Raw genomic sequence first — 27,433 nt, 5'->3', positions numbered from 1 at the left:
TCTTCCGTCTAACTGTCATCCCTTCACTTTTATCTGGTTTATATACCTCTCACGACAGGCAGTGATAACGTCATCACAAACAAAGCCCCTGCATTTAATTGCCATATGAGTGGTGCTACAATTTCATTGGGCAGCCAAAGCACCAATCAGAGCCTCTTCACTCAACGGACTGAAATATGTTTCGTTTTTAGCTCCAATTTTTTATCTCGACCAACGCGCATCTCCCGATCTATGACAACCTGAGAGTATTCTTCATTCTCACCTGGAAGTTCAATACAGACAATTCCAAAGATATTCCAACACTCACTCCAAGAGGTCACTCCAGGTGAGAGCCAGGGATCACTGGGACAGTGATCAGGAATCCTCCCTAACCCAGGGCTCACTGGGACAGTGATCAGGAATCCCTCCCTAACCCAGGGCTCACTGGGACAGTGATCAGGAATCCTCCCTAACCCAGGACTCACTGGGACAGTGATCAGGAATCCTCCCTAACCTAGGGCTCACTGGGACAGTGATCAGGAATCCCCTCTAACCCAGGGCTCACTGGGACAGTGATCAGGAACCCTCCCTAACCCAGGGCTCACTGGGAGAGTGATCAGGAATCCCCCCTAAACCAGAGCTCACTGGGACAGTGATCAGGAATCCTCCCTCACCCAGGGCTCACTGGGACAGTGATCAGGAATCCCCCCTAACCCAGGGCTCACTGGGACAGTGATCAGGAATCCCCCCTAACCCAGGGCTCACTGGGACAGTGATCAGGAATCCCCCCTAACCCAGGGCTCACTGGGACAGTGATCAGGAAACACCCCTATCCCAGGGCTCACTGGGACAGTGATCAGGAATCCTCCCTAACCCAGGGCTCACTGGGACAGTGATCAGGAATTCCCCCCCCTAACCCAGGGCTCACTGGGACAGTGATCAGGAATCCCCCCTAAACCAGGGCACACTGGGACAGTGATCAGGAATCCCCCCCGAAACCAGGGCTCACTGGGACACTGATCAGGAATCCCCCCCTAACCCAGGCCTCACTGGGACAGTGATCAGGAATCCCTCCCTAACCCAGGGCACACTGGGACAGTGATCAGGAATCCCCCCTAACCCAGGGCTCACTGGGACAGTGACCAGGAATCCCCCCTAACCCAGGGTCACTGGGACAGTGATCAGGAATTCCCCCCTAGCCCAGGGCTCACTGGGACAGTGATCAGGAATCCTCCCTAACCCAGGGCTCACTGGGACAGTGATCAGGAATCCCCCTAACCCAGGGCTCACTGGGACAGTGATCAGGAATCCCCCCGTACCCAGGGTTCACTGGGACAGTGGTCAGGAACCCCACCCCCCCCGTACCCAGGGCTCACTGGGACAGTTATCAGGAATCGCCCTAACCCAGGGATCACTGGAAGAGTGATCAGGAATCCCCCCTAACCCAGGGCTCACTGGGAGACTGATCAGGAATCCTCCCAACACAGGGCTCACTGGGAGAGTGATCCGGAATCCCCCCTAACCCAGGGCTCATTGGGACAGTGATCAGGAATCCTCCCTAACACAGGGCTCACTGGGACAGTGATCAGGAATCCCCCCTAACCCAGGGCTCACTGGGACAGTGATCAGGAATCCCCCCAAACCAGGGCTCACTGGGACAGTGATCAGGAATCCCTCCCTAACCCAGGGCACACTGGGACAGTGATCAGTAATCCCCCCCTAAACCAGGGCTCACTGGGACAGTGATCAGAAATTCCCCCCTAACCCAGGGGTCACTGGGACAGTGATCAGGAATCCCCCCTAACCCAGGCCTCACTGGGACAGTGATCAGGAATCCTCCCTAACCCAGGGCACACTGGGACAGTGATCAGGAATCCCCCCTAACCCAGGGCTCACTGGGACAGTGATCAGGAATCCCCCCTAACCCAGGGCTCACTGGGACAGTGATCAGGAATCCTCCCTAACCCAGGGCTCACTGGGACAGTGATCAGGAATCCCCCCTAACCCAGGGCTCACTGGGACAGTGGTCAGGAATCCCCCCCGTACCCAGGGCTCACTGGGACAGTGATCAGGAATCCTCCCTAACCCAGGGCTCACTGGGACAGTGATCAGGAATCCCCCCCAACCCAGGGCTCACTGGGACAGTGATCAGGAATCCCCCCTAACCCAGGGCTCACTGGGAGAGTGATCAGGAGTCCCCCCAACACAGGGCTCACTGGGACAGTGATCAGGAATCCCCCCTAACCCAGGGCTCACTTGGACAGTGATCAGGAATCCTCCCTAACCCAGGGCACACTGGGACAGTGATCAGTAATCCCCCCCTAAACCAGGGCTCACTGGGACAGTGATCAGGAATCCCCCCTAACACAGGGCTCACTGGGACAGTGATCAGGAATCCCCCCCAACCCAGGGCTCACTGGGACAGTGATCAGGAATCCCTCTAACCGAGGGCTCACTGGGACAGTGATCAGGAATCCCCTCTAACCCAGGGCTCACTGGGACAGTGATCAAGAATCCCCCCCTAACCCAGGGCTCACTGGGATAGTGATCAGGAATCCCCCCTAAACCAGGGCTCACTGGGACAGTGATCAGGAATCCCTCCCTAACCCAGGGCACACTGGGAGAGTGATCAGGAATCCCCCCTAACCCAGGGCTCACTGGAACAGTGATCAGGAATCCTCCCTAACCCAGGGCTCACTGGGACAGTGATCAGGAATCCCCCCTAACCCAGGGCTCACTGGGACAGTGATCAGGAACCCTTCCTAACCCAGGGCTGACTGGGACAGTGATTAGGAATCCCCCCTAACCCAGGGCTCACTGGGACAGTGGTCAGGAACCCCCCCCCCCGTACCCAGGGCTCACTGGGACAGTGATCAGGAATCCTCCCTAACCCAGGGCTCACTGGGACATTGACCAGGATTCCCCCCCTAACCCAGGGCTCACTGGGACAGTGATCAGGAATCCCCCCTAACCTAGGGCTCACTGGGAGAGTGATCAGGAATCCCCCCTAACCCAGGGCTGACTGGGACAGTGATCAGGAATCCTCCCTAACCCAGGGCTCACTGGGACAGTGACCAGGAATCCCCCCTAACCCAGGGCTCACTGGGACAGTGATCAGGAATCCTCCCTAACCCAGGGCTCACTGAGAATGATCAGGAATCCCCCCTAACCCAGGGCTCACTGGGACAGTGATCAGGAATCGCCCCTAACCCAGGGCTACTTGGACAGTGATCAGGAATCCCCCCTAACCCAGGGCTCACTGGGAGAGTGATCAGGAGTCCCCCCAACACAGGGCTCACTGGGACAGTGATCAGGAATCCCCCCTAACCCAGGGCTCACTGGGACAGTGATCAGGAATCCCCCCTAACCCCGGGCTCACTGGGACAGTGATCAGGAATCCTCCCTAACACAGGGCACACTGGGACAGTGATCAGTAATCCCCCCCTAAAGCAGGGCTCACTGGGACAGTGATCAGGAATCCCCCCTAACACAGGGCTCACTGGGACAGTGATCAGGAATCCCCCCCAACCCAGGGCTCACTGGGACAGTGATCAGGAATCCCTCTAACCGAGGGCTCACTGGGACAGTGATCAGGAATCCCCTCTAACCCAGGGCTCACTGGGACAGTGATCAAGAATCCCCCCCTAACCCAGGGCTCACTGGGATAGTGATCAGGAATCCCCCCTAAACCAGGGCTCACTGGGACAGTGATCAGGAATCCCTCCCTAACCCAGGGCACACTGGGACCGTGATCAGGAATCCCCCCTAACCCAGGGCTCACTGGAACAGTGATCAGGAATCCCTCCCTAACCCAGGGCTCACTGGGACAGTGATCAGGAATCCCCCCTAACCCAGGGCTCACTGGGACAGTGATCAGGAACCCTTCCTAACCCAGGGCTGACTGGGACAGTGATCAGGAATCCCCCCCGCACCAAGGCTCACTGGGACAGTGGTGAGGAACCCCACTGTACCCAGGGCTCACTGGGACAGTGATCAGGAATCCTCCCTAACCCAGGGCTCACTGGGACAGTGATCAAGAATCCCCCCCCTAACCCAGGGCTTACTGGGATAGTGATCAGGAATCCCCCCTAACCCAGGGCTCACTGAGAATCATCAGGAATCCCCCCAACACAGGGCTCACTGGGACAGTGATCAGGAATCGCCCCTAACCCAGGGCTCACTTGGACAGTGATCAGGAATCCTCCCTAACCCAGGGCTCACTGGGACAGTGACCCGGAATCCTCACGAACACAGGGCTCACTGGGACAGTGATCAGGAATCCTCCCTAACCCAGGGCTCACTGGGACAGTGATCAGGAATCCCCCCAACCCAGGGCTCACTGGGACAGTTATCAGGAATCCCTCCCTAACCCAGGCCTCACTGGGACAGGGATCAGGAATCCCCCCCCGAACGCAGGGCTCACTGGGACAGTGATCAAGAATCCCCCCCCCCTAACCCAGGGCTCACTGGGACAGTGATCAGGAATCTTTCCTAACCCAGCGCTCACTGGGATAGTGATCAGGAATCCTCCCCCAACTAACCCAGGGCTCACTGGGACAGTGATCAGGAATCCTCCCTAACCCAGGGCTCACTTGGACAGTGATCAGGAATCCCCCCTAACACAGGGCTCACTGGGACAGTGATCAGGAATCCCCCCCAACCCAGGGCTCACTGGGACAGTGATCAGGAATCCCTCTAACCGAGGGCTCACTGGGACAGTGATCAGGAATCCCCTCTAACCCAGGGCTCACTGGGACAGTGATCAAGAATCCCCCTCTAACCCAGGGCTCACTGGGATAGTCATCAGGAATCCCCCCTAAACCAGGGCTCACTGGGACAGTGATCAGGAATCCCTCCCTAACCCAGGGCACACTGGGACAGTGATCAGGAATCCCCCCTAACCCAGGGCTCACTGGAACAGTGATCAGGGATCCCTCCCTAACCCAGGGCTCACTGGGACAGTGATCAGGAATCCCCCCTAACCCAGGGCTCACTGGGACAGTGATCAGGAACCCTTCCTAACCCAGGGCTGACTGGGACAGTGATCAGGAATCCCCCCGTACCCAGGGCTCACTGGGACAGTGGTCAGGAACCCCCCCACCCCCCCCCCCCGTACCCAGGGCTCACTGGGACAGTGATCAGGAATCCTCCCTAACCCAGGGCTCAATGGGACATTGATCAGGATTCCCCCCCTAACCCAGGGCTCAATGGGACATTGATCAGGATTCCCCCCCTAACCTAGGGCTCACTGGGAGAGTGATCAGGAATCCCCCCAACACAGGGCTCACTGGGAGAGTGATCAGGAATCCCCCCTAACCCAGGGCTGACTGGGACAGCGATCAGGAATCCTCCCTAACCCAGGGCTCACTGGGACAGTGATCAGGAATCCCCCCTAACCCAGGGCTCACTGGGAGAGTGATCAGGAATCCCCCCCAACTGAGGGCTCACAGGGACAGTGATCAGGAATCCCCCCCTAACCCAGGGCTCACTGGGACAGTGACCCGGAATCCCCCCTAACCCAGAGCTCACTGGGACAGTGACCCGGAATCCTCACTAACCAATGGCTCACTGGGAGAGTGATCAGGAATCCTCTCTAACCCCGGGCTCACTGGGACAGTGATCAGGAATCTCACCCGAACCCAGGGCTCACTGGGACAGTGATCCGGAATCCCCCCACTATCCCAGGGCTCACTGGGACAGTGATCAGGAATCCCCCCCCGATCCCGGGGATCACTGGGACAGTGATCAGGAATCCCCGCCTAACCCAGGGCTCACTGGGACAGTGATCAGGAATCCCCCCTAACCCAGGGCTCACTGGGACAGTGATCAGGACTCCCCCCTAACCCAGGGCTCACTGGGACAGTGATCAGGAACCCTTCCTAACCCAGGGCTGACTGGGACAGTGATCAGGAATCCCCCCCTAAACCAGGGCTCACTGGGACAGTGGTCAGGAACCCCCCCGTACCCAGGGCTGACTGGGACAGTGGTCAGGAACCCCCCACCCCCCGTACCCAGGGCTCACTGGGACAGTGATCAGGAATCCTCCCTAACCCAGGGCTCACTGGGACAGTGATCAGGAATCCACCCCTAACCCAGGGCACACTGGGACAGTGATCAGGAATCCCCCCGAACCCAGGGCTGGCTGGGACAGTGATCAGGAACCCTTCCTAACCCAAGGCTCACTGGGACAGTGGTCAGGAAACCCCCCAACACAGGGCTCACTGGGACAGTGATCAGGAATCCCCCCGTACTCAGGGCTCACTGGGACAGTGGTCAGGAACCCCCCCCCCCCGTACCCAGGGCTCACTGGGACAGTGATCAGGAATCCCCCCAACACAGGACTCACTGGGACAGTGATCAGGAACCCCCCCTAACCCAGGGCTCACTGGGACAGTGACCTGGAATCCTCCCTAACCCAGGACTCACTGGGACAGTGATCAGGAATCCCCCCTAACCCAGGGCTCACTGGGACAGTGATCAGGAATCCTCCCGAACCCAGGGCTCACTGGGACAGTGATCAGGAATCCTCCCGAACCCAGGGCTCACTGGGACAGTGATCAGGAATCCCCCCGAACCCAGGGCTCACTGGGACAGTGATCAGGAATCCCCCCTAACCCAGGGCTCACTGGGACAGTGATCAGGAATCCCCCCTAACCCCGGGCCCACTGGGACATTGATCAGGAACCCTCCGTAACCCAGGGCTCACTGGGACAGTGATCAGGAATCCTCCCCTAACACAGGGTTCACTGGGACAGTGATCAGGAATCCCCCCTAATCCAGGGCTCACTGGGACAGTGATCAGGAATCCTCCCTAACCCAGGGCTCACTGGGACAGTGATCAGGAATCCCCCCGAACCCAGGGCTCACTGGGAGAGTGGTCAGGAATCCCCCCCCAACCCAGGGCTCGCTGGGACAGTGACCCGGAATCCCCCCCAACCCAGGGCTCGCTGGGACAGTGACCCGGAATCCTCACTAACCCAGGACTCACTGGGACAGTGATCAGGAATCCTCTCTAACCCAGGGCTCACTGGGACAGTGATCAGGAATCTCACCCTAACCCAGGGCTCATGGGGACAATGATCAGTAATCCCCCCTAACCCAGGCCTCACTGGGACAGTGATCAGGAATCCCCCCCCCCCCGAACCCAGGGCTCACTGGGACAGTGATCAAGAATCCCCCCTAACCCAGGGCTCACTGGGACAGTGATCAAGAATCCCCTCTAACCCAGGGTTCACTGGGACAGTGATCAGGAATCCTTCCTAACCCAGGGCTCACTGGGACAGTGATCAGGAATCCCCCCTAACCCAGGGCTCACTGGGACAGTGATCAGGAATCCCCCCTAACCCAGGGGTCACTGGGACAGTGATCAGGAATCTCACCCTAACCCAGGGCTCATTGGGACAATGATCAGGAATCCCCCCTAAACCAAGCCTCACTGGGATAGTGATCAGGAACCCTTCCTAACCCAGGGCTGACTGGGACAGTGATCAGGAATCCCCCCCTAAACCAGGGCTCACTGGGACAGTGGTCAGGAACCCCCCCGTACCCAGGGCTCACTGGGACAGTGATCAGGAATCCTCCCTAACCCAGGGCTCACTGGGACATTGACCAGGATTCCCCCCCTAACCCAGGGCTCACTGGGACAGTGATCAGGAATCCCCCCTAACCTAGGGCTCACTGGGAGAGTGATCAGGAATCCCCCCAACACAGGGCTCACTGGGACAGTGATCAGGAATCCTCCCTAACCCAGGGCTCACTGGGACAGTGATCAGGAATAACCCCTAACCGAGGGGTCACTGGGACAGTGATTAGGTATCCCCCCTAACGCAGGCCTCTCTGGGACAGTTATCAGGAATCCCCCCTAACCCCGGGCTCACTGGGACAGTGATCAGGCATCCTCCCTAACTCAGGGCTCACTGGGACAGTGACCCGGAATCCCCCCTAACCCAGGGCTCACTGGGACAGTGACCCGGAATCCTCACTAACACAGGGCTCACTGGGACAGTGATCAGGAATCCTCCCTAACCCAGGGCTCACTGGGACAGTGATCAGGAATCCCCCCCGAACCCAGGGCTCACTGGGACAGTGATCAGGAATCCCCCCAACCCAGGGCTCACTGGGACAGTGATCAGGAATCCCTCCCTAACCCAGGCCTCACTGCGACAGGGATCAGGAATCCCCCCCCGAACCCAGGGCTCACTGGGACAGTGATCAAGAATCCCCCCCCCCTAACCCAGGGCTCACTGGGACAGTGATCAGGAATCCTTCCTAACCCAGCGCTCACTGGGATAGTGATCAGGAATCCTCCCCCAACTAACCCAGGGCTCACTGGGACAGTGATCAGGAATCATCCCTAACCCAGGGCTCACTTGGACAGTGATCAGGAATCCCCCCTAACACAGGGCTCACTGGGACAGTGATCAGGAATCCCCCCCAACCCAGGGCTCACTGGGACAGTGATCAGGAATCCCTCTAACCGAGGGCTCACTGGGACAGTGATCAGGAATCCCCTCTAACCCAGGGCTCACTGGGACAGTGATCAAGAATCCCCCCCTAACCCAGGGCTCACTGGGATAGTGATCAGGAATCCCCCCTAAACCAGGGCTCACTGGGACAGTGATCAGGAATCCCTCCCTAACCCAGGGCACACTGGGACAGTGATCAGGAATCCCCCCTAACCAAGGGCTCACTGGAACAGTGATCAGGAATCCCTCCCTAACCCAGGGCTCACTGGGACAGTGATCAGGAATCCCCCCTAACCCAGGGCTCACTGGGACAGTGATCAGGAACCCTTCCTAACCCAGGGCTCACTGGGACAGTGATCAGGAATAACCCCTAACCGAGGGGTCACTGGGACAGTGATTAGGTATCCCCCCTAACGCAGGCCTCTCTGGGACAGTTATCAGGAATCCCCCCTAACCCCGGGCTCACTGGGACAGTGATCAGGCATCCTCCCTAACTCAGGGCTCACTGGGACAGTGACCCGGAATCCCCCCTAACCCAGGGCTCACTGGGACAGTGACCCGGAATCCTCACTAACACAGGGCTCACTGGGACAGTGATCAGGAATCCTCCCTAACCCAGGGCTCACTGGGACAGTGATCAGGAATCCCCCCCTAACCCAGGGCTCACTGGGACAGTGATCAGGAATCCCCCCAACCCAGGGCTCACTGGGACAGTGATCAGGAATCCCTCCCTAACCCAGGCCTCACTGGGACAGGGATCAGGAATCCCCCCCCGAACCCAGGGCTCACTGGGACAGTGATCAAGAATCCCCCCCCCGCCTAACCCAGGGCTCACTGGGACAGTGATCAGGAATCATCCCTAACCCAGGGCTCACTTGGACAGTGATCAGGAATCCCCCCCTAACACAGGGCTCACTGGGACAGTGATCAGGAATCCCCCCCAACCCAGGGCTCACTGGGACAGTGATCAGGAATCCCTCTAACCGAGGGCTCACTGGGACAGTGATCAGGAATCCCCTCTAACCCAGGGCTCACTGGGACAGTGATCAGGAATCCCCCCGTACCCAGGGCTCACTGGAACAGTGGTCAGGAACCCCCCCCCCCCCCCCCCCGTACCCAGGGCTCACTGGGACAGTGATCAGGAATCCTCCCTAACCCAGGGCTCACTGGGACATTGATCAGGACTCCCCCCCTAACCCAGGGCTCACTGGGACATTGATCAGGATTCCCCCCCTAACCCAGGGCAGACTGGGACAGCGATCAGGAATCCCCCCTAACCCAGGGCTCACTGGAACAGTGATCAGGAATCCCTCCCTAACCCAGGGCTCACTGGGACAGTGATCAGGAATCCCCCCTAACCCAGGGCTGACTGGGACAGTGATCAGGAATCCCCCCGTACCCAGGGCTCACTGGAACAGTGGTCAGGAACCCCCCCCCCGTACCCAGGGCTCACTTGGACAGTGATCAGGAATCCTCCCTAACCCAGGGCTCACTGGGACAGTGATCAGGAATCCTCCCTAACCCTGGGCTCACTGGGACAGTGATCAGGAATCCCCCCCAACCCAGGGCTCACTGGGACAGTGATCAGGAATCCCCCCTAACCCAGGGCTCACTGGGACAGTGATCAGGAATCCCCCCTAACCCAGGGCACACTGGGACAGTGATCAGGAATCCCCCCTAACCCAGGGCTCACTGGAACAGTGATCAGGAATCCCTCCCTAACCCAGGGCTCACTGGGACAGTGATCAGGAATCCCCCCTAACCCAGGGCTCACTGGGACAGTGATCAGGAACCCTTCCTAACCCAGGGCTGACTGGGACAGTGATCTGGAATCCCCCCGTACCCAGGGCTCACTGGAACAGTGGTCAGGAACCCCCCCCCGTACCCAGGGCTCACTGGGACAGTGATCAGGAATCCTCCCTAACCCAGGGCTCACTGGGACATTGATCAGGACTCCCCCCTAACCCAGGGCTCACTGGGACATTGATCAGGATTCCCCCCCTAACCCAGGGCAGACTGGGACAGCGATCAGGAATCCCACCGCACCCAGGGCTCACTGGGACAGTGGTGAGGAACCCCACTGTACCCAGGGCTCACTGGGACAGTGATCAGGAATCCTCCCTAACCCAGGGCTCACTGGGACAGTGATCAAGAATCCCCCCCCCCCTAACCCAGGACTTACTGGGATAGTGATCAGGAATCCCCCCTAACCCAGGGCTCACTGGGAGAATGATCAGGAATCCCCCCAACACAGGGCTCACTGGGACAGTGATCAGGAATCGCCCCTAACACAGGGCTCACTGGGACAGTGATCAGGAATCCCTCTAACCGAGGGCTCACTGGGACAGTGATCAGGAATCCTCCCTAACCCAGGGCTCACTGGGACAGTGATCAGGAATCCCCCCGAACCCAGGGCTCACTGGGACAGTGATCAGGAATCCCTCCCTAACCCAGGGCTCACTGGGACAGTGATCAGGAATCCCCCCGAACCCAGGGCTCACTGGGACAGTAATCAGGAATCCCTCCCTAACCCAGGGCTCATTGGGATAGTGATCAGGAATCCCCCCCCCGAACCCAGGGCTCACTGGGACAGTGATCAAGAATCCCCCCCTCACCCAGGGCTCACTGGGACAGTGATCAGGAATCCTCCCTAACCCAGGGCTCACTGGGACAGTGATCAGGAATCCTCCCTAACCCAGGGCTCACTGGGACAGTGATCAGGAATCCTCCCTAACCCAGGGCTCACTGGGACAGTGATCAGGAATCCCCCCTAACCCAGGGCTCACTGGGACAGTGATCAGGAATCCTCCCTAACCCAGGGCTCACTGGGACAGTGATCAGGAATCCCCCCTAACCCAGGGCTCACTGGGACAGTGATCAGGAATCCTCCCTAACCCAGGGGTCACTGGGACAGTGATCAGGAATCCCCCCTAACCCAGGGCTCACTGGGACAGTGATCAGGAATCCTCCCTAACCCAGGGGTCACTGGGAGCTCCCCTCTAAATCAGTTAAAACGTCTGACTGACAATATGAATGTATTCAGATCCTCAGTATTGATTGCCTGCAGTGATTTGTCATTAACCATTTGGCAATATTCAGCAGGAGTCTCTGAAATAGCTGGGAATACTGTAGACAGTGAAACCAGGAAAATGTACAAACATCAGCAATCTGCCCCCGTCAATGTAAAACATGCCAACTGAACCCAAGTGTTGTCTAAACTAAGCTCAGTGATAGCCTCTGGAAATATCAATTCATTCATTTCAGTTTTGTTTTCACTGCAAATCTCAACCAGCCTCAGGCAATGACATCTTTGATTTACAAGGAAAATGATCTCTGTCCGGGAATGGCAAATGTGCATCATTTCGGAAATGGCCTGTATATGAAGTATTTGGTCTGTTTAAATCATTGATCACTAACTTGAGAAACAATTCCCAGAAAAATATGGGAGTGACAGCCTTCACAATCCCAGTCAGTGAAGGACAGTTTGAATACAGGGTTTCAGTTGATACCCCATTGTAATGCAGTGGTCTATTTATACACAGCAAGATCCCACAGTTAGATTAGATTACTTACAGTGTGGAGACAGGCCCTTCGGCCCAACAAGTCCACACCTACCCGCTGAAGAGCAATCCACCCAGACCCATTCCCCTACATTTACCCCTTCACATAACACTACGGGCAATTTAGCATGGCCAATTCGCCTGACCTGCACATTTTTGGACTGTGGGAGGAAACCTACACAGACACAGGAGAATGTGCAAACTCCACACAGACAGTTGCCTGAGGCGGGAATTGAACCCAGGTCTCTGGCGCTGTGAAGCAGCAGTATTAACCACTGAGCCGGAGACAGATGACGAGTCCTGAGAGTCTCTCCTGTTCCTCCTGTCATGTTGGAGGTTCAGAAACAAGGAGAAGGGTGGTCGGTGATCCTGCCAGATTTCACTCCTTTGTCAGTCCTTCAAAACTGGTTGGGAAGCGACGACCACACTGTCCCCAAAACAGACTCCTTCCCTGTGGCTTTCTTTCAGCCTCTGGCAGCTGACCCTTATCGGGACGTGCCTGTGAGCTGCTCGTCTTGGAAGGGGATCACTCTCCGATCACATCGTTATAGTACGTGTGGTTTTCCAAGGACTGGGGTGGTTGAAGCAGCTGCAACAGGACACACCTTTACCAGGAAGGAGCTGTCTACCTGATCTCCAGCCAGTCTAGAACACCAGCCAGCTGTTACACTTCGGGTTTCTACACTCATGGGCTGTACTTCTGTTAATCTGTTGCCTAGCTCCACTCGGAATGCATGGGGGAATAGCTACCACTTCGGAAAAAAGAACAAGTTATGGACACAGCTCCATCTGGGAATTGGGTGAAGGCAAATCTCAACTAAGGGTCCAGAACACAAGGACACAGCTCCACCTGGGGACCACAGGGCAGTGCAACAGCTCCACCTGGGGACCGCAGGGCAGTGAAACAGCTCCACCTGGGGACCGCAGGGCAGTGAAACAGCTCCACCTGGGGACCATAAGGCAGTGAAACAGCTCCACCTGGGGACCGCAGGGCAGTGAAACAGCTCCACCTGGGGACCGCAGGGCAGTGAAACAGCTCCACCTGGGGACCGCAGGGCAGTGAAACAGCTCCACCTGGGGACCGCAGGGCAGTGAAACAGCTCCACCTGGGGACCGCAGGGCAGTGAAACAGCTCCACCTGGGGACCGCAGGGCAGTGAAACAGCTCCACCTGGGCACCACAGGGCAGTGAAACAGCTCCACCTGGGGACCGCAAGGCAGTGCAACAGCTCCACCTGGGGACCGCAGGACAGTGCAACAGCTCCACCTGGGGACCATAAGGCAGTGAAACAGCTCCACCTGGGGACCGCTGGGCAGTGAAACAGCTCCACCTGGGGACCGCAAGGCAGTGAAACAGCTCCACCTGGGGATTGCAGGGCAGTGATACAGCTCCACCTGGGGATTGCAGGGCAGTGATACAGCTCCACCTGGGGATTGCAGGGCAGTGATACAGCTCCACCTGGGGACCGCAGGGCAGTGCAACAGCTCCACCTGGGGACCGCAGGGCAGTGAAACAGCTCCACCTGGGGACCACAAGGCAGTGAAACATCTCCTCCTGGGGACTGCAGGGTAGTGAAACAGCGCCACCTGGGGACCACAAGGCAGTGAAACATCTCCTCCTGGGGACTGCAGGGTAGTGAAACAGCTCCACCTGGGGACCGCAGGGCAGTGAAACAGCTCCTGCTAGGGACCACAGGGCAGTGAAACAGCTCCACCTGGGGACCACAAGGCAGTGAAACAGCTCCACCTGGGGACCACAAGGCAGTGAAACAGCTCCACCTGGGGACCGTAGGGCAGTGAAACAGCTCCACCTGAGAAGCACAGGGCAGTGCAACAGCTCCACCTAGGGACCACAAGGCAGTGATACAGCTCCATCTCAAGACCGCAGGGCAGTGAAACAGCTCCACCTGGGGACCGCAGGGCAGGGAAACAGCTCCATCTGGGGACCACAAGGCAGTGAAACAGCTCCACCTGGAGACCGCAGGGCAGTGAAACAGCTCCACCTGGGGACCACAAGGCAGTGAAACAGCTCCTGCTGGGGACCACAGGGCAGTGAAACAGCTCCACCTGGGGACCGCAGGGCAGTGAAATAGCTCCACCTGGAGACCGCAGGGCAGTGAAACAGCTCCTGCTGGGGACTGCAGGGCAGTGAAACAGCTCCAACTGGGGACAAGGCAGTGAAACAGCTCCTCCTGGGGACCATAAGGCAGTGAAACAGCTCCACCTGGGGACCGCAGGGCAGTGAAACAGCTCCACCTGGGGACCGCAGGGCAGTGATACAGCTCCACCTGGGGATTGCAGGGCAGTGACACAGCTCCACCTGGGGATTGCAGGGCAGTGATACAGCTCCACCTGGGGACCGCAGGGCAGTGAAACAGCTCCACCTGGGGACCGCAGGGCAGTGAAACAGCTCCACCTGGGGACCACAAGGCAGTGAAACATCTCCTCCTGGGGACTGCAGGGTAGTGAAACAGCTCCACCTGGGGACCACAAGGCTGTGGAACATCTCCTCCTGGGGACTGCAGGGTAGTGAAACAGCTCCACCTGGGGACCACAGGGCAGTGAAACAGCTCCTGCTGGGGACCACAGGGCAGTGAAACAGCTCCACCTGGGGACCACAAGGCAGTGGAACAGCTCCACCTGGGGACCACAAGGAAGTGAAACAGCTCCTCCTGGGGACCGTAGGGCAGTGAAACAGCTCCACCTGAGAAGCACAGGGCAGTGCACCAGCTCCACCTGGGGACCACAAGGCAGTGATACAGCTCCATCTAGAGACCGCAGGGCAGTGAAACAGCTCCACCTGGGGACCGCAGGGCAGGGAAACAGCTCCTGCTGGGGACCACAGGGCAGTGAAACAGCTCCACCTGGGGACCGCAGGGCAGTGAAATAGCTCCACCTGGAGACCGCAGGGCAGTGAAACAGCTCCTGCTGGGGACTGCAGGGCAGTGAAACAGCTCCACTTGGGGACAAGGCAGTGAAACAGCTCCTCCTGGGGACCATAAGGCAGTGAAACAGCTCCACCTGGGGACCGCAGGGCAGTGAAACAGCTCCACCTGGGGACCGCAGGGCAGTGAACCAGCTCCACCTGGGGACCGCAGGGCAGTGAAACAGCTCCACCTGGGGACCATAAGGCAGTGAAACAGCTCCACCTGGGGACAAGACAGTGAAACAGCTCCACCTGGGGACCGCAGGGCAGTGAAACAGCTCCACCTGGGGACCGCAGGGCAGTGAAACAGCTCCACCTGGGGACCGCAGGGCAGTGAAACAGCTCCACCTGGGGACCGCAGGGCAGTGAAACAGCTCCACCTGGGGACCATAAGGCAGTGAAACAGCTCCACCTGGGGACCATAAGGCAGTGAAACAGCTCCTCCTGGGGACCGCAGGGCAGTGAAACAGCTCCACCTGGGGACCGCAGGGCAGTGATACAGCTCCTGAAAATGTGTTGCTGGAAAAGCGCAGCAGGTCAGGCAGCATCCAAGGAACAGGAGAATCAACGTTTTGGGTGCCTGAAACGTCAATTCTCCTGTTCCTTGGATGCTGCCTGACCTGCTGCGCTTTTCCAGCAACACATTTTCAGCTCTGATTCTCCAGCATCTGCAGTCCTCACTTTGTCCCCAAAAAACAGCTCCACCTGGGCACCACAAGTCAGTGAAACAGCTCCACCTGGGGACCGCAGGGCAGTGAAACAGCTCCTGCTGGGGACCACAGGGCAGTGAAACAGCTCCACCTGGGGACCGCAGGGCAGTGAAACAGCTCCACCTGGGGACCGCAGGGCAGTGAAACAGCTCCACCTGGGGACAAGGCAGTGAAACAGCTCCTCCTGGGGACCATAAGGCAGTGAAACAGCTCCACCTGGGGACCGCAGGGCAGTGAAACAGCTCCACCTGGGGACCATAAGGCAGTGAACCAGCTCCACCTGGGGACAGCAGGGCAGTGAAACAGCTCCACCTGGGGACCATAAGGCAGTGAAACAGCTCCTCCTGGGGACCGCAGGGCAGGGAAACAGCTCCACCTGGGGACCATAAGGCAGTGAAACAGCTCCTCCTGGGGACCGCAGGGCAGTGAAACCGCTCCTCCTGGGGACCATAAAGCAGTGAAACAGCTCCACCTGGGGACCACAGGGCAGGGAAACAGCTCCATCTGGGGACCACAGGGCAGTGAAACAGCTCCACCTGGGGACCACAGGGTAGTAATACACCTCCAGTGGGATAAACAGTTCCCTCTGGGAAATGAAGGATCTACTGCACCCAGCAGTAAAGAGAAACTGCTAGAAACCTACAACACAGGGCTGAGAAAGACTGGGAGTCCCCAGTGAAAACTGGGCACACTGTAATGTATACTGATGGTCAGGCTTTGTCAGTATAAATTTCAAAGTGTGCTTGAACAGAAATACAGACCACCTCGCACACACTCATAGATTATACTCACACCAGCACAGAGTCCCACTCGAAAAGCATAGCGTCTCAGTGGCACCATCTCACAACTCAGTTTGCTTCCTGAATTGTCGGCTGGCAGAACTGTCCCCCTTAGATAGTGGGAACACCCTCGGAACTAAAGACAGACTATTACCATAGCTCAGTTGCCAGAGGAAGTGGTGGAGGCTGGTACAATTACAACATTGAAAAGGCATCTGGATGGGTATATGAATAGGAAGGGTTTGGAGGGATATGGGCCGGGTGCTGGCAGATGGGACTAGGTTGGTTTGGGATATCTGGTCGGCATGGACGGGTTGGACTGAAGGGTCTGTTTACGTGCTGTACATCTCCATGACTGTGACTCACTGGTTGACCCTTCGAATCTGGGATCGAATATTAAAAAAAAGACAGGAACGGTCTCATTCACATAGCTTTATTTGGTTTTTCTGGAGTCACATGACCTTAAATCAGGAGTTCCATTGGGAAATGATAGGAATTTCAAAGCCAGATTTCTATTGGACGCACATCTCCAGCTGGTAATGACACTTCTCAAAGGTTGGGGTTGGGGGGAGGTGAGGTTAATATACGGTTTCCAAATGTTGCTCCAGGACCAGACTTTCACTAATAGCATTCAGTATTCATTGTCTATATCGCCTGCTCTCCCTGAACACCAGCACAGCCACCAGCTGGGTATCACAGCAGGGACTGTTTGAGTGCTCTGGGTGTTTCAAACACCCTGCATACATTAAATCATTAACAGAAGACAAAGAAGGGCAAAAAAGAGAGAAAGGTGACAGAATAAGAGTTCAAAGTAACGACATACAGACATGCTGCGACATTAAATCAAGAGACAGAGAGAGAAAGAAGGCAATTTCTGGGCATAATGTCGCAGATCTCTATCTAATTTATTTTAATTAAAATAAATTTTTTCATTTATTTTAATTAAAAAAGTGGATTTTGAACAATGCTCCGTGCCATTGCTGGACAGGTGTGTACAGCACAACATATCTCAGCCATGTGACATTTCCAGAAATAACATCACTGCCAAATCCTCATGTCATTCTCTCACACGCGCGAACTCTATCTCTCGCTCTCACACACGCTCAGACTCAGACTCTCACACACACACACACCCACATACACACTCAGACACACACACACACTCAGACTCTCCCACACACACACACACACTGACACTCACACACACTGAGACTTTCTCTCTCACACACTCTCTCTCACTCAGACACACACACACACTCAGACTCTCCCACACACACACACACACTGACACTCACACACACTGAGACTCTCTCTCTCACACACTCTCTCTCACACAGACACACACACACAGACTCAGACTCTCTCACACAGACTCTCTCTCACACGCAGACACACGCAGACTCACACACCCACATACACACTCAGACTCACACACCCACAGCCTCACACACACACACTCAGACTCTCTCTAACACACTCGCTCAGACTCTCTCGCACATACACAGACTCTCTCGCTCACACACACATACAGACTCTGTCTGACGCACAGACACTCTCTCTCTCTCGCTCTCAGTTTCTCCTGCGGAGAGACGTGGATGCCGAGCAGGGCGGTCAGCAGTCGGTGGTAATTTTCGCCGAGAGATCCTGAATGCGCCGTGAGCTGCAGTTCTTGCACAGGATGTGACCATCCAACGGATAGCAGCCGCAGCCCTCACCTTCCGACGACAGGATGAAGCCACAATCCTGTGGAGGTCAGCAACATGTGGAAAGGGTTTAGAGGGACGAACGGTTCACGGGCATTTCAGAGAAACAACATGAATTGCTACGTCGCCTTTTACAACCCTCAGACAGTGCAGTACCCGCTCAATGCTGATTAGATTAGATTAGATTAGATTGATTAGATTACTTACAGTGTGGAAACAGGCCCTTCGGCCCAACAAGTCCACACCGCCCCGCCGAAGCGCAACCCACCCATACCCCTACATCTACCCCTTACCTAACACTACGGGCAGTTTAGCATGGCCAATTCACCTGACCTGCACATCTTTGGACTGTGGGAGGAAACCAGAGCACCCAGAGGAAACCCACGCAGACACGGGGAGAATGGACAAACTCCACACAGTCAGTTACCTGAGGCGGGAATTGAACCCAGGTCTCTGGTGCTGTGAGGCAGCAGTGCTAACCACTGTGCCACCGTGCTGCCCCTATTCCATGCTGTTCCATCATTCACTGGCTGATCTATATCCAAAAGCCATTTGCCTGTTTCTTTCCCTGACCCTTAATGCCCTCAGTCAATAAAACTGTCTCAATCTCAGTTTCCAATTAATTCACGTTGGGGGTGGGTGGGGGGCGAGACTGCTCTAGATTTTCCCGCCTTTTAGCACATATGAGTCAGAAGCAGTCAGCCATTCAATCCTTGAGTCTTTCCTGCCATGTCTGGTCTGACTGTGATCTCAATGTCACATTCCCCTTCACCCTCTTCCTCACCTAGCTTCTCAGGAAGACGGTTCCAGAGAGTCTCAGCCCTCTGGGAGAAAACATTTACCTCCATCTCTGTGTTAAAGAGCTGACCCTTGAATTATAAAACAATCAGTCACCCCTAGTTCTAGATTTTCTAGCCAATGGGAACCACTGTCTCCATCCCTGTCAGGATGGAGGATTTGCTTCCTGACATCACTCCTGAACGGGCTGGTTCGTTCAGGGACCAGAAGCAGCCTTCGCCAGAACTGGATTCTCCCCAATGAATCCTGTAGTCCTCACAATCAGTACCACCCCCTTGGAGACTGAACAAGAATGCAAGCGGACTCTGGGCACCCAGCGAGAATAGCAGGGAGTTCTTACCTCACACTTGTAGCAATTCACATGGAAGCTGCGATCGAGGGCGACAATCCTGACCGTCTCCTCCTGCCCTGCATCAGGCATGATGGGCTTGGTACAGACAGAGCAGCGGGGGGCAAACTTCCTGCTCAGGAGGGAATCACACCACAGTTCAGCTGAAGGCTTCACAGGGGGAAAAGGCCTCACCAAACAGCAGGTCAAAACAATGGCCTCTCATTAAAAAGACTAACATCAAGAAAACTGGTCGGCAATTGTGGGGGAATATTGTCAGGTTCGAATCCCATGCAAAAAGGTTTCACAGATAACTTAGTGTTAGGCTGAGGGAGTGCAGCACTTCGGAGGGTCAGTGCTGAGGGAGTGCCGCACTGTCAGAGGGTCAATGCTGAGGGAGTGCCGCACTCTCGGAGGGTCAGTGCTGAGGGAGTGGGCACTGTCGGAGGGTCAGTGTTGAGGGAGTGGGCACTGTCAGAGGGTCAATGCTGAGGGAGTGCCGCACTCTCGGAGGGTCAGTGCTGAGGGAGTGCCGCACCGTCGGAGGGTCAATGCTGAGGGAGTGGGCACTGCCGGAGGGTCAGTGCTGAGAGAGTGCCGCGCTGTCGGAGGGTCAGTGCTGAGGGAGTGCTGCACTGTCGGAGGGTCAGTGCTGAGGGAGTGCTGCACTGCTGGAGGGTCAGTGCTGAGGGAGTGCCACACTGTCGGAGGGTCAATGTTGAGGGAGTGGGCACTGTCGGAGGGTCAATGCTGAGGGAGTGCCGCACTCTCGGAGGGTCAGTGCTGAGCGAGTGCCGCACTGTCGGAGGGTCAGTGCTGAGGGAGTGGGCACTGTTGGATGGTCAGTGCTGAAGAGTGGGCACTGTCAGAGGATGAATTCTGAGGGAGCACCTCACTGTCGGAGTATCAGTGCTGAGGGAGTGCCGCAGTGTCGGAGGGTCAGTGCTGAGGGAGTGGGCACTGGCGGATACTCAGTGCTGAGGGAGTGGGCATTATCGGACAGTGAGTGCTGAGGGAATGCCACACTGTCGGAGGGTCAGTGCTGAGGGAGTGCTGCACTGTCGGAGGGTCAGTGCTGAGGGAGTGGGCACTGTCGAACGGTCAGTTCTGAGGGAGTGCCGCACTGTCGGAGGGTCAGTGCTGAGAGAGAGCCGCACTGTCGGAGGGTCAGTGCTTAGGGAGTGGGCACTGTCAGAGGGTCAGTGCTGAGGGAGCGGGCACCGCTGATGGGTCAGTGCTGAGGGAGCGGGCACCGCTAATGGGTCAGTGCTGAGGGAGTGGGCACCGGAGTGTCAGTGCTGAGGGAATGCCGCACTGTCAGAGGGTAGGTGTTGAGAGGGTGAGCATTGTCGGAGGGTCAGTGCTGAGGGAGCGCCGCACTATCAGAGGGTCAGTGCTGAGGGAGCGCTGCACTGTCGGAGGGTCAGTGCTGAGGGAGCGCTGCACTGTCGGAGGGTCAGTGCTGAGGGAGCGCTGCACTGTCGGAGGGTCAGTGCTGAGGGAGCGCTGCACTATCAGAGGGTCAGTGCTGAGGGAGTGCCGCACTGTCAGAGGGTCAGTGCTGAGGGAGCGCTGCACTGTCGGAGGGTCAGTGCTGAGGGAGCGCCGCACTATCAGAGGGTCAGTGCTGAGGGAGCGCCGCACTGTCAGAGGGTCAGTGCTGAGGGAGCGCCGCACTGTCGGAGGGTCAGTGCTGAGGGAGTGCCGCACTGTCGGAGGGTCAGTGCTGAGGGAGTGGGCACTGTCAGAGGGTCAGTACTGAGGGAGCGCCGCACTGTCGGAGGGTCAGTGCTGAGGGAGCGCCGCACTGTCGGAGGGTCAGTGCTGAGGGAGCACCGCACTGTCGGAGGGTCAGTGCTGAGGGAGTGGGCACTGTCAGAGGGTCAGTGCTGAGGGAGTGCCGCACTGTCGGAGGGTCAGTGCTGAGGGAGCGCCGCACTGTCGGAGGGTCAGTGCTGAGGGAGCGCCGCACTGTCGGAGGGTCAGTGCTGAGGGAGCGCCGCACTGTCGGAGGGTCAGTGCTGAGGGAGCGCCGCACTGTCGGAGGGTCAGTGCTGAGGGAGTGGGCACTGTCGGAGGGTCAGTGCTGAGGGAGTGCCGCACTGTTGGAGGGTCAGTGCTGAGGGAGTGGGCACTGTCGAAGGGTCAGTGCTGAGGGAGCGCCGCACTATCAGAGGATCAGTGCTGAGGGAGTGCCGCACTGTCGGAGGGTCAGTGCTGAGGGAGTGCCGCACTGTCGGAGGGTCAGTGCTGAGGGAGTGCCGCACTGTCGGAGGGGCAGTGCTGAAACCTCAAGGTGAGTTGCCATGATATTAAAACACAATGCCCCAAAGGGCAATGGAAAAGGTTTCAATTCTAAAGGAATTAGATGAATATTTTTAAAAAGGGAAAATACAAAGGCTGTAATTTAAGTGAAGGATGAGTTGGGGAAAGCAGTGGTTGGAATTGATCAGATCCATGAATGGGTTAGTACAGGAAGGCTGGGTGAAATGGCCTCCACTCTTCAGCTGCTGGAGACGATGGAAAAGTTCTGCAGGTCTCAATGAGGCCCTCAAACATCAGTGACTATCTACCTCACCTCATGTTGTACCTGTCCTCAACAGAATTGATTGGAGCTTTGTATCGGGAGCTTTCCTCTGTATCAAACCTGGTGTTGTACTTGTCTTTTGAGTGTTTAATGGGGGCAGAGTTGAGAGAGCTTTACTTACAGTTTAAAAGAGTAGGGAGAGCTCTAATCTGTACCTAACTCATGATGTACCTGTCCTGGAAATGCTTAGAACAGAGAACATTACAGCGCAGTACAGGCCTTTCAAGCCCTTGATGTTGGTCCAACCTGTGGAACCTACACTATTCCATTCTTGTCCATATATTTATCCAATGACCATTTAAATGCCCTTAAAGTTGGCGAGTCTACTTCTGCTGCAGGCAGTGCAAACCACAGCATACTACTCTCTGAGTAAAGAACCTACCTCTGACATCTGTCCTATATCTATCACCCCTCAACTTAAAGCCACATCCCCTCGTGTTAGCCATCACCATCCTAGGAAAAAGATTCTCTGTCCACCCTACCTAACCCTCTGATTACCTTATATGTCTCTATTAAGTCACCTCTCAACCTTCTTCTCTCTAACAAAAACAGCCTCAAGTCCCTCAGCCTTTCCTCAAAAGACCTTCCCTCTATACCCGGCAACATCCTGGTAAATCTCCTCTGAACCCTTTCCAAAGCTTCCACATCCTTCCTAGAATGTGGTGACCAGAACTGTATGCAATACTCCAACTGCAGCCAAACCAGAGTTTTGTACAGCTGCAGCATGACCTCATGGCTCCGAAACTCAATCACTCTACCAGTAAAAGCTAACACACAGTATTCCTTCTCAATAACCCTGTCAACCTGGGTGGCAATCAGGGATCTATGTACATGAACACTGAGATCTCTCTGCTCATCTATACTGCCAAGAACCTTACCATTAGCCCAGTACTCTGTATTCCTGTTGCTCCTTCCAAAGTGAATCACCTCACACTTTTCCACACTGAACTCCATTTACCACCTCTCAGCCCAGCTCTGCAGCTTACTGATGTCCCTCTGTAACCTACAACATCTTTCAGCACTATTCACAACTGTACCAACCTTAGTGTCATCCGCAAATTTACTGACCCATCCTTCTACACCCTCATCCAGGTCATTTGTAAAAATGACAAACAGCAGTGGCCCCAAAACAGATCCTTGTGGTAACCCACTAGTAACTGAACTCCACAATGAATATTTCCCATCAACCACCACCCTTTGTCATCTTTCAGCTAACCAATTTCTGATCCAAACCACTAAATCACCCTCAATCTCATGCCTTTGTATTTTGTACAATAGCCTACCATGGGGAACCTTATCAAACACCTTACTGAAATCCACATACATCACATTAACTGCTTTATCCTCATCTGTTTGGTCATCTTCTCAAAGAACTCAATAAGGTTTGTGAGGCATGACCTACCCTTCACAAAACCGTGCTGACTTTCCCTAATCAACTTATTCCTTCCTAGATGATTCTAAATCCTATCTCTTATAATCCTTTCCAACATTTTACCCACAACTGAAGTAAGGCCCACTGGTCTATAATTACCAGGGTTGTCACTTGAACAAGGAGGCAACATTTGCTATCCTCCAGTCTTCTGGCACTATTCCTGTAGACAATGACGACATAAAGATCAAAGCCAAAGGCTCTGCAATCTCCTCCCCGGCTTCCCAGAGAATCCCAGGGTATTTATCTATTTTCGCACTTCCCAGAATTGCTAACACCACCTCCTTGTGAACCTCAATCCCATCTAGTCTGGTATCCCTGTATCTCAGTATTCTCCTTGACAACAATGTCTTTGTCCGGTGTGAATGCTGACGAAAAATATTCCTTTAGCGCTTCCCCAAATTCCTCTGATTCCACGCACAATTTCCCACTACTGTCCTTGATTGGCCCTCATCTTTCTCTCATTATTCTTTTGTTCCTGATATACCTGGAGAAAGCTTTCGGATTTTCCTTGATCCTATCCGCCAACGACTTCTCATGTCCCCTCCTGGTTCTTCTTAGCTTTCTCTTTTGGTCTTTCCTGGAGAACTTGTAATTCTCAAGCACCCTACCTGAGCCTTCACATCTCATCCTAACATAAGGCATCTTCTTCCTTTTGATGAGTGATTCAACCTCTTTTTTGATGGAGGACAGTGTGGAGGGAAGTTTTACTTTCAGTTGAAAAGAGTAGAGAGAGTGCTTTACTCAGTGCTAACCCTGTGCTGGACCTGTCGTGGGAGTGTTTGATGGGGAAGAGTGTTGAGCAAGTTTAAAAGAATAGAGAGATCTTTACTATTTATAACACAGGGCAACGTACATGTGGAAATCCTCAATGCAGTGGATCTGGCTGGTAGCATCCACAGTGAATGGGATCCCATCCAGACACTGGTGACAGACAACACAGGTAAAGCACTGGGGATGATAGGCCCGACCCATAGCTCGCAGGATCCTGTCCATGATAGCTTTGGAGCAGACGGAACACTGTTCCAGAGTGTTCTGTGGGGGAAGATAAAATCACACCGTCACACCAAGCCAGCTCAAAGTGCATTCAATAGAAGGCCACAGCTCTCAGATTGTCACTGCGTCCCATCCAGCTGTTCCCATTCCCCACTCTCTTCCCCACCACCGTTCCTTGTCTCCAGCTGCTGCTCTCACTGGTTTAAGACGATCCTTTTTTTCCTGGCTGTTGCAACACCTTAAATCAACATGGTTCCACAGGTCTGGGAAGCCAGCCCTCACAGGAGCCCAGGCAGACAGGAACTGCTGGTCGAGAGTGCGGTGCTGGAAAAGCACAGCAGGTCAGGCAGCATCCGAGGAGCAGGAGAATCGACGCTTCGAGCATAAAGGAAAGGACGTATGCCCGAAACGTTGATGCTCCTGCTCCTTGGATGCTGCCTGACCTGCTGTGCTTTTCCAACACCTCACTCTCGACTGATCTCCAGCACCTGCAGTGCTCACTTTTTCCTAGGGACTGCCGGTGCACCGTCTGACAAAGGGATGGCACAGCAAGGTCTCTCAGACACTGGCCAGGCCCACATTCCAGAGTAATGCCAAGAAAGTATTTGACTAAACACTGAATCAACAAGGACAAACTGTGCCTGTACCTTGAGATGAAGTACTTATAGAAGTGTAGTCATTGCTGTAACAGCAGAAACAAGCTGCATACAGCACACTCCCACAAACAGTAAAACAATAATGATCCAGATCATACTTATTTACTTTAGTGACCATGTTTCTGTGGCTCACTTTCACAACAAAACTGGGCTCTGGTGTTGGTGTCCTTGTTAATCAGCACGCAGCCCTCCCCCCCCCCCCCCCCCACCATCCTCAGTCAGAATGTTGTGTCATGTTTGGCAGGATGCAATGTTCACACAGATACAGCACCTTTTCACTGTGCTGCGAGAAGGAGCAGTAACAAGTAGCAGCCTCTAGAGATCACCGTTGGCCAGTGTTTGGCCATTGTGATGGCTGGCCCTACACACACAGTAACCAGGTCTGTGCTATATGAGTCAGACAAGGTGCACAGCACATTCACCACATCCAGCTGCATGCTACATGCACGATGCACACATCGCAACCAACCCAGTACTGTGTACATCATAACTGTTGTGCAGTTTGTGCACCGCAACCGGCCGCACGTTCCGCACACCGCAACCGGCCGCGTGTTCCGCACACCGTAGACGGCCGCGTGTTCCGCACACCGTAGACGGCCGCGTGTTCCGCACACCGTAGACGGCCGCGTGATCCGTACACAGTAACCGGCCGTGTGTTCCGTAACCAGCTAAGTGTTCCGTACACCGTAACTGGCTAAGTGTTCCGTACACCGTAGCCGGCCGTGTGTCCCGAACACTGTAGCCAGCCGTGTGTTCCGTGCACCGTAACCGGCTACATGTTCCCTACACCGTAACCGGCCGGGTGTTCCGTACACCGTAACCGATCGGGTGTTCCGTACACCGTAACCGATCGGGTGTTCCGTACACCGTAACCGATCGGGTGTTCCGTACACCGTAACCGGCCGTGTGTCCCGAACACTGTAACCGGCCGTGTGTCCCGAACACTGTAGCCGGCCGTGTGTTCCATGCATCGTAACCGGCTACATGTTCCCTACACCGTAACCGGCCGTGTGTTCCATACACCGTAGACGGCCGTGTGTTCCGTACACCGTAGACGGCAGTGTGTTCTGTACACTGTAACCGGCCGTGTGTTCTGTACATCGTAACCAGCCGTGTGTTCTGTACACCGTAACCGGCTGTGTTCTGTAGAACGTAACCAGCCGTGTGTTCTGTACACCGTAACTGACTGTGTGTGGTACTTACGATGTAACAGGACTCGCAGTATGACTTCTTGTCAATGGCGTAGAAGGGCTGGCCTCTCAATCGGCAGCGGCAGGTCATGCAGGTGAAACAATCGACATGAAAGACTTGGTCCATGGCGATGCAGCCAGTCCCATCTCCAACCACATTCTCCCCACAGCGAGCACAACGTCCTGCCAACGCAAGAATGAACAACGCTCACAGGCACCAGCAACCACAGCAAGAAGAATCAATAACGTACAACTGACTGCCAACCAGACTGACCAAATAACTAACGAGCTAAGCTAGTGTTTGGAACTCCTTCCCGTTAACCGTGGTACGGTTGGGGAATGCGTAAACATTTGATTTCTTCACCACTACATAACCTTAATGGTTAAGAACTATCGGGTCATTCTTGAACAGATCAGGCTCCAGCTCTGGCTGGGCTCTGATGAAAAATCACTAGAATTGAAACATTATCTCTGCTTTCACCCCAGACGCTGCCAGACCCTCAGAGTTCAACCAACAATTCCTGTTGCTGCTCCCTGCCCCATCCGTTCAGCTTTAGACAGCGATATTACTACACTGCAGGGGACCATTGAGATCACTCCGCCTGTACCAGCCCCTCAAAAGCTATCCAGTGAAGACCCACCCACCCACCCACAGGCCTCACTCCCACAAACCTTACAAATACTTCCCCATTGGTATTTATCCAACTCCTTTTTGGAGCTTCCAACTGAATCTATTTTCACTGCTCCATCTGTCTCGGATTGTTCCAGATCCTACCCTCACCTTCATCTGGTTTACCAGGGCAGCAATTGGCCCTTCATGAGAGAGATGAGAAGAACATTTTTTTTTTCCCCTCCTCTCAGAGGGTGGTGTGGCTTGTGATTGTGTTCCAATCACAAAAATGATATCTGCTCGGCATGGACGGGTTGGACCAAAGGGTCTGTTTCCGTGCTGTGCATCTCCATGACTCTTCACGTTAAAGAATTCTCATCTTGACCTTGGGTCCTCCCGCTGATTCTCTTCACTATTTGTCCCTTTGTTTCCCGATCCTTCTGCTGCTGGGGTCAGTTTATCCTGATTCCTCTTCCTCAGCTCGGACAGTGTGTGCTATTCATGCACCTCCCCTCCCCGCACAACCTTTCACACCCCCCTCTTCCACGCTACATGCGAGACACTCACCAAAATACTCCTCGGTCGGGGGGTTGTTCATGTCGTGGACCAGTTTCTTGGTGATCTGATCGAGCTCTTCCTCTGGCCTGCTGACTTGGGCCTGACCCCCTGCAGGAGGTCCGCATGGCGCCTGAGGACAGCAGACATTACTGATGTGAAG

The 27,433-nt window shown here is 55.3% G+C and overlaps 1 protein-coding gene across 4 annotated transcripts in view; it reads right to left on the bottom strand.

The window, feature by feature from the left end:
• Positions 1-16,835: 16,835 nt before the first annotated feature.
• The window catches only part of LOC140492627 (thyroid receptor-interacting protein 6-like), a 41,574-nt gene continuing 30,976 nt past the window's right edge, over positions 16,836-27,433 (bottom strand). For all 4 annotated transcript variants that reach the window (XM_072591656.1, XM_072591655.1, XM_072591658.1 and 1 more), the window contains 5 exons: positions 27,283-27,403; positions 26,119-26,288; positions 24,120-24,298; positions 19,260-19,380; positions 16,836-18,161 (listed from right to left, as the gene is read on the bottom strand). In XM_072591656.1, coding sequence (XP_072447757.1) covers positions 18,030-18,161; positions 19,260-19,380; positions 24,120-24,298; positions 26,119-26,288; positions 27,283-27,403 — 723 coding nt within the window. In that variant the 3' untranslated portion in view covers positions 16,836-18,029. The remainder of the gene's footprint in view (positions 18,162-19,259; positions 19,381-24,119; positions 24,299-26,118; positions 26,289-27,282; positions 27,404-27,433) is intronic.

The sequence above is a fragment of the Chiloscyllium punctatum genome, chromosome 21 (assembly GCF_047496795.1).
Source record: "Chiloscyllium punctatum isolate Juve2018m chromosome 21, sChiPun1.3, whole genome shotgun sequence".
Classification (NCBI taxonomy): domain Eukaryota; kingdom Metazoa; phylum Chordata; class Chondrichthyes; order Orectolobiformes; family Hemiscylliidae; genus Chiloscyllium; species Chiloscyllium punctatum.
This window is presented reverse-complemented; position numbering and strand designations above follow the sequence as displayed.